The sequence below is a fragment of the Erythrolamprus reginae genome, chromosome 2 (assembly GCF_031021105.1).
Source record: "Erythrolamprus reginae isolate rEryReg1 chromosome 2, rEryReg1.hap1, whole genome shotgun sequence".
Classification (NCBI taxonomy): domain Eukaryota; kingdom Metazoa; phylum Chordata; class Lepidosauria; order Squamata; family Dipsadidae; genus Erythrolamprus; species Erythrolamprus reginae.
In genome coordinates this window covers 193700766-193715032 of record NC_091951.1, presented here as the reverse complement: position 1 = coordinate 193715032, position 14267 = coordinate 193700766, and the positions used below count along the sequence as shown (strand labels likewise).

The window sequence follows — 14267 nt, the reverse complement described above, 5'->3', positions numbered from 1 at the left end:
ATTTGTTATGTGCGTTTTGCCCCATTTTATGATCTTTTCTTTCCACAGAAATTATGACTGTATGACAAGAACTGCCAGTAGATGGCGAAGTATTCTAATCCAAGAGAAATTGCAAAGGAAATTTTTTATAAAAACGTTGATCTTGATTCTACTTGAAATGTACAACCTCAGAGCTTGAGGACTTAGCAGGACAGAAATTCTCTCTCTCTCTCTCTCTCTCTCTCTCCCCCCTCCCTTCTCTGCTCAAAAAAACCTTCCTCCTTCTGCAATTTATGTCTGTTCTCTCATTTGTGTTTGTTCCTAGTTGTCTGTATAGATTCTCCTCTCCCCCATCTCTGTGAAAGGGAAGTGGAAGGTCTCATGCCTGACATTCCATTTTGCAGCCTGTGTCCCGAATTTCAGCAACCTCTCTCTTGGGAATGTACTGTCTCTTTCTGCATCTCATGTCTGTGACTGAAGTCAACATGTAAAGGATACCAGCCTTCTGTATTGCCTCCTTGTATATTGCCTCTCCTGTACGTTGGGCTTTTTCCTTCTTGTTATCCTTCCTACAGGTGAAACTTGAAAAATTAGAATATTGTGCAAAAGTTTGTTTATTTCAGTAATGCAACTTAAAAGGTGAAACGTAATATACGAGAGAAACCCATTACATGCAAGGCAAGATAGTTCAAATTGTGATTTGTTATAATTGTGATGATTATGGGGTACAGCTCGAGAAAATCCCAAATCCACCATCTCAGAAAATTAGAAAATTACATGTGATCAATACAACAAGGATTGTACATAGAACAATATTGGACCTCTGAAAAGTATAAGCATGCATATATACTCAGCCCTTGGTTTTGGGCCCCTTTTGCAGCAATTACTGCCTCAATGCGGCGTGGCATGGAAGCTATCAGCCTGTGGCACTGCTGAGGTGTTATGGAAGACCAGGATGCTTCAATAGCAGCCTTCAGCTCTTCTGCATTGTTCGGTCTCATGTCTCTCATCTTTCTCTTGGCAATGCCCCATAGATTCTGTATGGGGTTCAGGTCAGGCAAGTTTGCTGGCCATTCAAGCACAGTAATCCCACGGTCATTGAACCAGGTTTTGGTGCTTTTGGCAGTGTGAGCAGATGCAAAGTCTTGCTGGAAAATTGAAGTCACCATCCCCATTAAGCTCATCTGTGGAAGGAAGCATGAAATACTCCAAAATCTCCTAATAGATGGCTGCATGGACCCTGGACTTTATAAAGCATAGTGGACCAGCAGATGACATGGCTCCCCAAATCAACACAGACTGTCAAAACTTTTGCATCTGATTTGGAAACCAAGGACCCAGAGTATGGAGAAAGAACGGAGAGGCACCCACTGCAAGATGCTTCAAGTCCAGTGTGAAGTTATTCTAATTGATATTCTAATTTTTCAAGTTTTACCTGTAGACCAGCCAGAGATGAGAACAGCCCCAGCCAGTAATTCAGTCAAATCATTGCTATAATGATGCATACTAATGACTGGTGCACAATTTAAGAGAGGAAGGCCAATTTTTGTAACTCTGGGTAGCTGCCAAGGCCACATCATTCCCTTCTGTCCTCTTCTTTCACACCTTTTTGCCCTTTTCACCACCTGTCTTTTGTCTTGTCTTTGTTGGGGTGTGTATGAGAATTTTGGAGGCACAACCCGTAGTGCTGTTTCCTGCCCTTCTAAGGCAGGAAGTATACAAAACTGAACTGTTATGGTTCAAAGAAGCTCAATATAGCTTCAAATAAAAATGTTCCACCTGAAAAACACCTGAGGAATAAAAATAAAAAACTCACCCCCCCCCCCCCCCATATAGGATATTTCCTCATCAGTTTTGGACTCCCTCGCCCTCAATAAATCTTGCCTTGCATAAAAACATTTAGTTGTGGCTTCTGGCCATCAAAAATTGCCTATCTCTTCCTCACATAATCCATGCCACACCTTTCTTCTTCCTCTGCCCCACCCATTTTATAAAAAGCATTGTTCCAGATTTTGGCAGACCTAACTTTACCTCAGAAGAGGCCCCTGGGTTACATTTTTTTAAAAAAAAATCCCATAATGAGTTTGGATGGCGAAATGTCTATTTTTTTTAACACCAAAACTCAACCCATGTAGGTTGATATAGGGTAAACACAGGACGTTCACATGACAGGCCTGTGGTACAGCCGGAGAAAAAGCAATTCAGCTGACACATAATAGCAGGCACTCATTTCACAGCAGTACGACCAAGTTCAGTGAGTAAACATGTTGTTCTGGACTCATTGCAAGGAGGAGGGGGAGAACTGGTTGCCCCAGCTCCGCGTGGAGTCCAATTACGAAAGAGCCATCGCCCGGCCAGCTCCTTGCTTTGGTTAACCTTCTCATCTCGTGGCAAAAGCTCCTGCCATCCAAACCGGGCATCCTTCTCCACAACAGATTTGGTGAATGCAGGTGAGGCGAATGGCTTAGGCTGTGTGTGCGTTCTGTATGAGCGTGTCCCTTGTTTGTATGAGAGATGCCCTCTTTTTTGATTAAAGAAGCTAACACGCCCTTTTTTTCAGTGAGTACAGATGGATCTCATTTGAGTCCCTTTGGAAATATTTTATGTTGTGAGTGAGTGGCTTTGTCCCAGTTGTTTTTTGCTCATCCAATCTTCCTCAGTCTGATATTGGCTGTGATGACAGGAATTCGTGGAGCTGAAGTCACATGGATTTGTACTAGGAATTATGGGAGCTGTCATCCCGTATATCCAGAGGTCGCCAGTTTTGGATGATTATATTCAACGTCCTTTTATATGGACATGGTTAATCTTTGTGTGAATTATGACATCAGGGAGTTAAAGGATGGGTTCCCTAGAATGGCTATGTTTTCAGTGCTTTCTCTGCATTTAAATCTTTTTAGCAATTGTTTGAACCAGAAGTTGGCAGGATTAGACAGATTCATGGATGCCAAGTGTATCAGTGGTTATTGAAACAGATGTCCAAGTGCCACCTCTGAGTTGGTTGAGGTAGGCAGGATTCCCTGGGGTACCATTTGTTGGGGGTCAAGAGAAAGGGAGGGTCTTGCCTCCTCTTTCTGCTCAAGATCCCCATGGACAATTGATGGGCCACTGTGTGACACAGAATGCTGGATTCAATGGGCTTTGGCCTGATTCAGCAGGCCTCTTCTTATGTTCTTAAGTTAGATAAATGGCTAGAACCGGTGTACTTACTCCTGTGTTTTCTCCTAAAGAGACTTTTTTTGGACAGAAAGATTCAGATCATCGAGAGGAGAAATGGAAAGGTTATCACTGTGGAGTGAGAGATTGCAGAATAGTGCATGTCATGTCACCCATATTATAAAGAGGATTTCACATGATCTTTTAACAACTGGTGAGCCACTGTGTGACACAGAATGCTGGACTTGATGGCCTGATTCAGCTTGGCTCTTCTTATGTTCTTAACTTTATTTAAAAGACAAATGGAACCATTTGTGGGCCTTTGCTTTGTGTGATATATTTGGATAGATGGATGGATGGATGGATGGAAGGACACAGACAGATAGATGTGTGTAACTAATGCGCACATACACATGCATATATGAAATTAATATATAATTATATACATGTTGTAAATAAAAGATTTAAGTTGCTAGTTATAAAGCTCCTTGTCTAAGTTGTAGAGAAACCTATCCTATTTGGCAAGGAGACAAACATAACATCTGGATGGGAAAGGGAAAAAAAGATAAGAAAGTGTGGCCCAGTGGGTATCTTATCAAAACAGAGCCAAGGTCAACCAGGTTTGAACCCTACAGTTCACTGGATGACCTGCTTATACACTTTCAGTTTCAACTAAACTTTGTTCACAAGATGGTGGTGAAGCTAAAATGGTTGGAGAGGGACCCAGGTATGATACTATGAGGACTTTGCGAAAAAGGAACCAAATAAAGTAAATAGGTTTATTAGAACAGGATTCTCTCATGAGTTCATCCTCTTTAACCATCTCTGCTGAAATAGTTCTAAAAGACAGGGAGCTTTGGATCAACCCATAGAGATGGGAATAAGTTCTAACATTCAGTTTTACTTTTCTTCCTCCATCCCCCACAGAAAGTCCACATTGGAGCACCCCCTCAGCAATTCTCGCAATTCAAAGTGTTGATTATGACCTATAAAGCTCTACATGGCTTAGGGCCAGATGATTTACAGGATTGCCTTCTGCCTCAAGTATCCCAATGGCCAATTAGGTTCCACAGAGTTGGCCTTCTCCAGGTCCCATCTGCCAGACAAGTGGGGCCTAGGGTCAGAATCTTCTCTGTGGCAGCCCCGGCCCTTCGGAATCAACTCCCTCCAGGGATTCGTATGCCCCCACCCTCCTGGCCTTCCGCAATGCCTTAAAAACTCATCTCTGCCTGCAGGCTTGGGGCCGTTGAGTGTTATATCTAGCTCTGGCCAATGTATATGGAATGAATGTGGATGACCATTTTGAATGTATTGGGTTTTAGAATTATTTTAACTTAGATTTTTTTAAAAATTATTATTATTATTACTTATTAAATTTGTATGACGCCCCTCTCCGTAGACTCGGGGCGGCTCACAACAATAGTGGCAAAACAATATGTAATACAAATCTAATAATTTAAACTAAAAACCCATAATTTAAAAACATGCACACAACACACCATACATAAACAATATAGGCCTGGGGAAGTTATTTCAGTTTCCCCATGCCTGACAGCAGAGGTGGGTTTTATAGAGTTTACGAAAGGCAAGGAGGGTGGGGGCAATTCTAATCTCAGGAGGGAGCTGGTTCCAGAGGGTCGGGCCCGCCACAGAGAAGGCTTTTCCCCTGGGACCCACCAGATGACATTATTTAGTCGACGGGACCCGGAGAAGGCCAACTCTGTGGGACCTAACCGATCGCTGGGATTCATGCAGCAGAAGGCGGTCTCGCAGATATCCTGTTGTGTTTATAATTGTATCTGGTATTTACCCTTTTATAAGTTGTATAAGTTAATTAGCCTTTTTGAGTTTTTCATTTTTTTCTATTCTTTTGCACCTTCCTATCCTTTATTTTAACTTCTTAATTCCTTCTTTGTTTTTATAGTTTGTGTTTTTTGTAGAAATTTAATAAAGCACTTAAAAACCCCCAGAAGCAACTGCTCAGGAGGGAGCTGGTTCCAGAGGGTTGGGCCCGCCACAGAGAAGGCTTTTCCCCTGGGACCCACCAGACGACATTATTTAGTCGACGGGACCCGGAGAAGGCCAACTCTGTGGGACCTAATCGGTCACTGGGATTCGTGCGGCAGAAGGCGGTCCCGGAGATATTCTGCTCCGATGCCATGAAGGGCTTTATAGGTCAAAACCAACACTTTGAATTGTGACCGGAAATTGATCGGCAACCAATGCAGACTGCGGAGTGTTGGTGTAACATGGGCATACTTTGGAAAGCCCATGATTGCTCTCGCAGCTGCATTCTGCAAGATCTGAAGATTTCTTACATTTCTTACATTTTGTATTTGTTGTGAGCCGCCCTGAGTCTGCGGAGAAGGAGGGCATAGAAATCTAAACAAACAAACAAATTAAAATAAATTAAAATAAAAATATTGCCGATTTTGAAGATGCCTGCATTGTGATTTTCAAGCCATTGCTCTGCCTATGTGAACTGCCAAGAAACTTGGTCAGAGTTTGTTGCTCTATGTCCCAAACAAGCTGGTCAGATAAACCCAAATATGTAAGTTGGAAAAGTTCTTGGCAGATCCTTTACTGCTGACCACACTAAGGGAAAAGAGCAAGTGCCCTTTGCTGGCATTTCCAAGCAAGTTACCAGAAGGCATGAGAAGACATAAAAGCTTCTACAGCTCAAATTCTTCACAAATGAAAGAGGAATTGTACCTTGTCCAAACAAAGGTGTTTGCTCTGTAAGAATTAATAAAATGTAGTCCAGATATAAAGAAAGAGGGAAATGGATTTACAGCCATTTCTCCCACTTTCCTTTTGATCTTGTAAGTTCTAATTTGAGCTGACTAAAGCCTGTAAGAGGCTTCTAAAATTGCCAATAAATGTAGATAAGGTATTTTTTCTAACCAAGTAAGTCAATTTATAAATTTCAGCAAAATTGGTCAATTTCACCCACCAATCTTCCATAGTGAGTAGTATCAAATCTTTTTTTAAAAAAAAATAATTTTTATTGGTATATAAAATACCAATACAAAATGGAAAAAAACCACAAAAAGAAACAAAAAACAAAAAATACAAACAAAAAAGAAAAAAACATTATGAAAAGCACAGCAAAACCATCTACAAAATGAATACACATTAACATCTATTAATCCTATTACGGCACATATATCGACTTACATGCTTTAAGATTTTCATGTATTCTTATCTTAGTTATATATCTTGCATCAATTGGAAACTTAATTATAACACCCATTATTCATATACAGTACGTATATATATTCCTCAATTTTGATATTAATATTAGAGTAGTATCAAATCTATCCAGTAATAGATAGGTAGTAATTTCACCGCAGAAGTCCTATATATGGAAAGAATCTTCCATAGCTTATTTTTTCCTCACTGTTAACGGCTCTGCTTCTACAGTAAGGTAGCGACTTTGTTTCCCCAGCAAGAGGATCACTAACAAAGAGCACGATTCATAGCTATTTATAGTTCAGTCTGCTGCCATGCTGGGCCCTGGTTGAATGGTCCATTCACTAGGCCTTGTGTACACTACAGCTTCATACAGAGCGCCCTTTGGTCTTGTCTTCCTTTCCTTGCATGGAGAGAAGTACATATCCCATGAAACCTCTTGATTGCTAGGCTGATCAAGCCTTTCAGCCCTTGTGTCATCAGGGCTGGGTACCTGCCCTACTCCCAGTCTCACCATTAGAAGGCTTGCTGGGTTGCGTTGCTCTTGCTTCTGTTTGGGATTTTGCTGAGGGAAAACCATTTTCTCCTAATGACTCATTGCTTCTCCTCTCTGGCTGCCAACCATGAACAAGCCAGCTAATCAACTTTTTGCTTGGGATACTTACTTATTTTTATTAGACACATAGAAGACTGACTGCAGAAAAAGAGCTCATGGTCCATCTAGTCTGCCCTTATACTATTTTCTGTATTTTATCTTAGGATGGATATATGTTTGTCCCAGGCATGTTTAAATTCAGTTACTGTGGATTTACCAACCATGTCTGCTGGAAGTTTATTTATTTGTTTGTTTAGTTTGTCAAGTACATATAGAATAGAATAGAACATAATTTTATTGGCCAAGAGTGTTTGGACACACAAGGAATTTGTCTTGGTGCATATGCTCTCAGCTTACATAAAAGAAAAAGATACATTTGTCAAGAATCATGTGGTACAACACTTAATGATTGTCATAGGGGTCAAATAAGCAATGAAGAAACAATCAATATTAATAAAAATCTTAGGATACAAGCAACAAGTTACAGTCATACAGTCTTAAGTGGGAGTAAAAGGATGATAGGAATGATGAGAAAAACTAGTAGAAATAGAAGTGTAGATTTAGTAAAAAGTCTGACAATGTTGAGGGAATTATTTGTTTAGTAGAGTGATGGCGTTTGGGGAAAAAACTGTTCTTATGTCTAGTTGTCTTGGTGTGCAGTGCTCTGTAGCGATGTTTTGAGGGTGGAGGTATGTAAAGGTATATTGGAGGTATGTAAAGATATAATGATATTCATATACATGATACTAGTAACAAGAAAAAAATAAAAAGAAACATTAGATTTAATAATATTCATATACATGATACTAGTAAAAAAAAATAAAACATTAGGACAGGGGTTTCTTCTTTCTTCAGCGGAGTCCTTTCCATTGAGTTACGGTGGCTTCAAGCAATATCAGTTCTGGCACACGGATGTCTCCTTTCTCATTTTTCTGTTCACCAGAAAGGATTTTTTGCCTCTGTTTAGGAATGGATTGTCTTTCCGCTGTTATTTAAACACTTTGCATGTTGCTTTTTCCTCCAAAAACGCTCAAAGTAGCATATCAAATTCCTACCTTCCCTTAGTTTACTTTCAGCAGAGCCCTAATGATATGTATTATGTATATCGTTGTCAGTTGAAGTTTTCAGCCTGGTCCTCTATTGGAGCAGGAAAATACTCTTTCCTGATTGGTTGTGGGCTGATCAGCTTCCCTATAAAAGGAGCTGTGTCATCCAGGGAGCAACAGTTGCCTCACAGGCAGTATTGGATAAAGAGCTGTTAGAAATCACTCTGCCCTCACCTCCACTGTTCACCCAGAATATAATACCTAGGACCGTGATGGCGAACCTCTGGTACGCGTGCCACAGGTGGCGCATGAAGCCATATTTGAGGGCATGCAAGGCTTTGCTCTATGTCAGCTCCAGCAAGCGTGTGCGTGTTGGCCAGCTGATTTTGGCCTTCCAGAGGGCGGGGGAGGACCATTTTCATCCTCCCCCAGGCTTCAGGAAAGCCTGTGGAGGGTGAAAAATGGATCCAATGGGCCTTCCGGAAATTTGAAAATGAACTTCTTGTGGGCCCGTTGGATCCGTTTTTTGCCCTCCCCAAACTTTAAGAAGCTTCTCTGAAGCCTGGGGAGGGCAAAAAACAGCCCAATGGGCCTACCAGAAGTCTGGAGGCTTCAGTGAGGCCTGTGCACATGTGGGGGGGGGAGATTGTGTAGGGGGGATTGTGCATGCATGCGTGGGCATGAGAGCATTGCATTATGGGTGTGGACACGCTCATGCACCCTTTTGGCACCTGAGCAAAAAAAGGTTCACCATCACTGACCTAGGAAGTAAGGCAGCTGAGAGTTTAAGGTGGGCCATGTCACCAACATCCCCAGCAGAGAGCAGACCCAGTTTGCTAATCCTGTCTATCCTGATTGTTGCCACTGTAAACCTTGAGCTAGTGGTATGATCAAGAAGCCTACTCAAAAGCAAAAGTTAGAAGGAACCAATGTAAATAGGCATTCATCTTGAAGGAGAGGAAAAGAAAAGCTTGGATATTTCTCTAATGTTTGCTGAACAACCTGTTTGGGGGTTTTTTTTGGGGGGGGGGGAGAACGGAATTTGGTTTTTTTCCTGACATACCACCACTGGATCATAGGCATAGCTAGAGAATTTCCAAGGTCAGAAGCAAGGTTTCTCCCCCATGCTGTAGGACTCTGGTTGGGCAAGTTTTTGGGTGAACAGGAATTTTAATTTAGGTCTTTCTGGTCTATAACGTGCTGGCTTTCCCCACAAGCACTCTGTTTGACTCCAGAATCTGGCAAGACTTGGTGTACATTAGCCTTCTGCAACCTGATGCTCTCCAGATGTTTGGTCATAGATTTCCCCAGTATGGATGCCCTCCTGATGTGCATGATTTACCACAGAGAATTCTTCATCTTGGCTGTGATGGCTGGGAATTATACAAGTTTAAACGCACAGGTGGGGTGGGAGGGCCGATGGTTGGGGAATGGAGTCTTAGGGAGACAACATCCTGAATTGCTACCCAACATGGCCAATGAATCGTTAGAAATTCTAGGATTTGTAGTCCCAGGTTAGGCAAGACATCCAGTTTGTGGATCTAAGATTCTTTTTACCAGAACTTTAATGTTTAACATTCTTGTCCTAAATGAAAGGTCAAGCATTGGAAGCCCCAAGCATATAGCCAGCTGGGTCATTCTTTGTCAAGTGGACCAGGTGTCCACTTGACTGATTTTTGCAGCCTTATTTGAAAAGAAACCATCACAAAAACAACATATATGATAAACAACATTTATTCCTAATGAAATAAAAATGAAGGTGATTGAAGGTGAGAAAACAGAGCTCTGTTTCATTACCTTCAATCATCATTAGAAAAAGCATATTTTTTATATTGCTCTCTTTTTTCTCACCTTTAATCATCTTCATTTTTATTTCATGAGAAAGAGCATGTTTTTTAATCATATATGTTGGTTTCTTTTCAAACAAGGCTTCAATTTCAGCTCATCCACTCGACAAAGAATGACCCAGCTAGCAATTATGATCACTACCGGAATCCCAGTTTAGTTGTTCTTTCACACCAAAAAATTCATTCTTATGGTCTCCCAAATGTTCTTTCTCGCAAAGCTTGCCATACATAGATAAGGAAGACTCAATAAATTTTGCCACTCTGAATCAGCCAAAGATCTAATAGGAGAACATGTTGTATCTTCTGTTTGCCTTTTATATTGAATCAATCATTTTGGATTTATATAATGTTGTGGTTAGCTCTGGCCCAGCTCCTGCCCCAAGGAATGTGCAGGTGGATGTGGGGGAAACATCCACATGCCGCAGGCCTGTTTTGCTCCCGATGGAATCTGCCGACGAAGCCTCCTCTGACCAAGGAAGCATGAGTGACAAGGAAGAGGGGAGTTTGGCAGACAGCCCAGGAGGAGGGTCAATCATCTGTATCATCCTTGGATTCTGAACAAGAATTAATGACACATCCACGCATGCGTGGAGTGATGCATAGGAGACAACAACTGAAGGATTATTACAAGAGAAAATGAGGCCACCTGTGGTTGGATGGGGCTGCTGTAATTAGTGCTACAGATAAAAGTGCAACCTGGTGTTTTAGCCTCATGGCAGTTTATCGGATTCATTGTTTCGTCAAGATCATGGTTTTTGTGCTGTCCAAGATTGTGTATGGACTCTCTGGACTTTAGAATTGGACTCAATTTCCCAGTTATTGGTGAGCAATTGGATTGCATTTAACCTGTGCTTTGTGTGTACCAGAAAATCCCTTTGACATTTAAAAAAGGAACTGTTTCTGTTTTTCTGTTTATAAAAACTTTTGGGTTTTCCTTTTATCGTGTGGTGTGTGTCTTCCTGGATTAATTGCCCTGTAATTACGGGCGGTTGAGACACGCCGGCAGAACATATAAGTTGCAATCATCCATTAATTTTGTAGAGAAGAAAACCAAAATTTAACTCTGAATTGTACGAAGAATGTATGTTTTCAAGCCATTTTGGTTTCCTGGTGGCTGATTAAATAAGTTCCTGCAGTTGTCTTGATAAGTATTTCCAGAAGTTTTTTTTTATCTTTGCCTTCTGTCCAAAGCTGGGAGAGAAGGACTGGCCCAAGGTCACTCAACTACTTCACACCTAATGTGGGACTAAAATCAAGGTCCCTTGATTTCTAGTCTGATGTCTCAACTACTGTACTATACCAGCCAAAATGGCCCTCTGAAGTACTTAGGTTTAATCTGTTCCAAATTCTTCGGTATTCACTTTCAAAGAGATTCCAGTATTATGACAGATGAGAAATCTTCTCATACCCAGTGTTGAGTTCAGATACTGAAGAGGCAGGGTTAACTCATCGCCCTTTGCTGGGAGTCCTTTTTATAACCTCATATCACGCATCCCATGAACGAGCTGGAAGAGTAGTGCTTCATCTAGATTCTGAAATTTGCAATGGATTGCGGTTTTTCTCAGTTCAGCTAGTTCAGTTATATATGCTTCATTCCTGCTGCAAGCGTTCACTGAATTTGTACCGGCTAATGAATTTTGAAGGTGCCAGATCGTAGTTTTCTTGAGTATCTCCTGTAGCTTCGTCCATATAACTGTTTCTATAGTTTTGGGCTCCGTTAACGCTACAGCTTTATCAAAAACCTTGGGCCCACAATGGCTCAGGAACATGTCCCTCTTCCTGTTATCTGTAAGATTCATCAAATCATTAGCTCCCAGGAAACAGCGGAATCTTGTCATTTTCTCCATCAAATGGGATCGGCAGATGGTAGGACGACATCATGGTCCTCTAGTTGGCTGCTTCTTCTTTGACCGAATCTGGTGACTTATGGTCTGATGCTTCCTTCCAGCTGGATTGCCTTTGTTTAAAAATCCTCTTCAGTATCCCACCTTCGTCGCCAATATTGAGTTTAGATACTGAAGAGTCAGGAGACTTTATTGATCATTGTGAGCAAATATCAGCCCCTTCCTGCTTTTGACAGGGGTTTAAATAGCAAGCCCTTTTGGGAAGGAGCCAATCAGAATTTCCCTGATCCACTTCCTTGTCGGACTGGAGTGAAAACTTCTCAGGACATAACACCCAGGTTTTTCATACTACAGTAGTCTTGATTATCTGACATAAACAGGCAGCTTGATAGTCAGATAGCTGAAAATGTCTGATAATCCAGACTCTACTGTATGTGGCCGGTGTAGTAGCGTTCTCTTTGTGTGTGAGGGGGGGGGAGAGAAACTTATTATTAACAAGTTCATTTCTGGGTGAATTTAGCAGTGGTGCTTGACGTCAGAGTCAAGACATCTCCCTGACTGCGGCCGCCCAGTTGGGAAGAACTAAAACTCCGATTGCCCGGTTCCTGACTGTCAATCCTGTGTTTTCCCCTCCCTTCGGTGGGCTTTACTCTCTCCCCCCATTATGCAGGCAGAAGAGAGGTAAAATGAAATGAGCCATCTTTCCCGTGCTTTGGGTGGAAGTGTCCACCCAGGAGGCTAATTTAAATCCAATCAAGTCTGTTGGCCTCCTATTTTTCCCTCTTTCCCCAAATCTTTGGCCAATGAAGTGAAGATTTTATAGGAAACATTTCCTGCCGGCGGGGGGCCCTCAGCAGGGGGCGATATTTGGCAGAAAAGCGTATGATCCTGATTGGTTAGCCCTGGTGTCATGACCTTAGCAACAGCAGGGGGCGATATTCGGCAGGAAAAGAGTACGATCCTGATTGGTTAGCAGGGCAGTATAAATAACCTGCCATTTTGTAAGTTGTTCTCTTTCTGTGGTAATTGTTCTCCCAATAAAGTTGGTTATTGCATCGGCTGTTTGCCTCTCTTGAATACACTACACTCCGCTGTGCTCCTCCCAGCTACCCCACCCACCCGCCTGCCTGGGCACTGCAGCAGCCTGTGCCTCCCCCACCCCGGCTCCTCTCGGCGTCACCCTCCTGCAGGGGAGTGGTGTGTGGAGGAGAGGCAAGAAGTGGCTCTCCCTCCTCCCCGCCTCTTTCCCCCCAATTGAGGCTTTGCAGAGAGAAGTCAGTCCTTGGGGACTTCTTCCCCGCCGCAGCTGCCATGTTTGGGGGCGTGTCTGGGGGGCGTGGAAATGCCTGCAGCCACGCCCCCAAGCAGCCGCGATGTCGGGTGATCCAGAATGTCCGATTATCGAAGGACGGATAATCGAGACTACTGTATACATAATTTTACTATACTCCTTGCTTATTTTTTCTTCTTCTAAACATTTAATAATTAGGGGTCATTGGTGCTCCCTGAGCTGGCATCTTTTCTTGCAGAAATTTCATTAACTTAACAAGATAACATCAGCAGCACTGATGATGTTACCTAGTTAGGGTAATGAAACGTCTACAAGAAAGCCAAGCTCAGGTAGCACCAAGGACTCCCCATTTCAACCCTAGGCTACCAATATTCCCCTTCATTGGATTTAATAGTGCCTTGTAGCACAATTGCTTCATCACCAAATCTTTTGTGAGATTAGATTCGGCCTTCAATTCTTTTTAAAACCAGTCCTGTTTTTCTCTCCAATAAAGGAGACCAGGCTAGAGTAGAACAAATAGCCTGCAGAGTCCATTCTTCAGCAACATCTATTACTGGAATAGAGCGCAGCTGACATGAGAATCGGATGCCCATTGCTGATAGGAATGTCTCTATGTTCCTCTATGAAATGTTGAAGGGTCTATTAGTGTTTCAAAGCTTGCCTGTTAATTACTATGGGCACCATTTGGTTTGAGGTAAACCTAGAAGCTGGTGAAATTCTTGCTGAGAATGCTGATCATGGTTTTGATCAGCGCTCAGTTTCTGAAGCTGCATGATAATATTCCAGAATTGACTCCTTCTCCCTCCCTCCCCCCATTCTTTTTTGCAGTGGGGAGGATGGGAGTTGGAGGTGGAATGCAGCTCTGTTTCCAGCAGGACTTCTGTTTTGTTTCTGGTTTATCTACTGTATTTTTCAGTGTATAAGACGCACTTTTTCCTCCCTAAAATAGGCTGATAATTAGGCTGCGTCTAATACTCTGAATGTAGCTTTTTTCCCAGTCCTAACTAGCTGCTAACAATATTCCCAGCTCTTACCTTGCAGGCTCTTTTGTTTCTCTCTGCGAAGAATGTTTTCCAAGCCCTAAGTCTTTGCAGGGTTTTTTCATTACCCTAACTTGCTTTGAGTAAGTTTCTTTCCAGCCCTAGCCACGTGCTAACGATGTTCCCAGCTCTTACGTCATTGTTAATCTCTGCCAAGAATGTATTCCAAACCCTGTCTTTGTAGGGGTTTTTTCCCCATTGTTTTATTTGTTCTGAATATTTCTTTCCACCCCTAACCAGGTGCTAACAATGTTAGCTGCCCCGAGTCTGCGGAGAG

At 42.2% G+C, this 14267-nt stretch overlaps 1 protein-coding gene across 5 annotated transcripts in view; it reads left to right on the top strand.

Annotated features, from left to right (window-relative positions):
* Positions 1-14267, top strand: part of TNS2 (tensin 2) — a 193235-nt gene that overhangs the window by 70234 nt on the left and 108734 nt on the right. The window contains exon 1 of one of the 5 annotated variants that reach the window (XM_070740989.1): positions 2356-2429. The exons of the other annotated variants lie outside the window; for them this stretch is intronic. Within the exon in view, the coding sequence (XP_070597090.1) occupies positions 2424-2429 (6 nt within the window). The 5' untranslated portion in view covers positions 2356-2423. Of the gene's footprint in view, positions 1-2355; positions 2430-14267 lie in introns of those variants that run through there. 5 annotated transcript variants of the gene reach the window in all.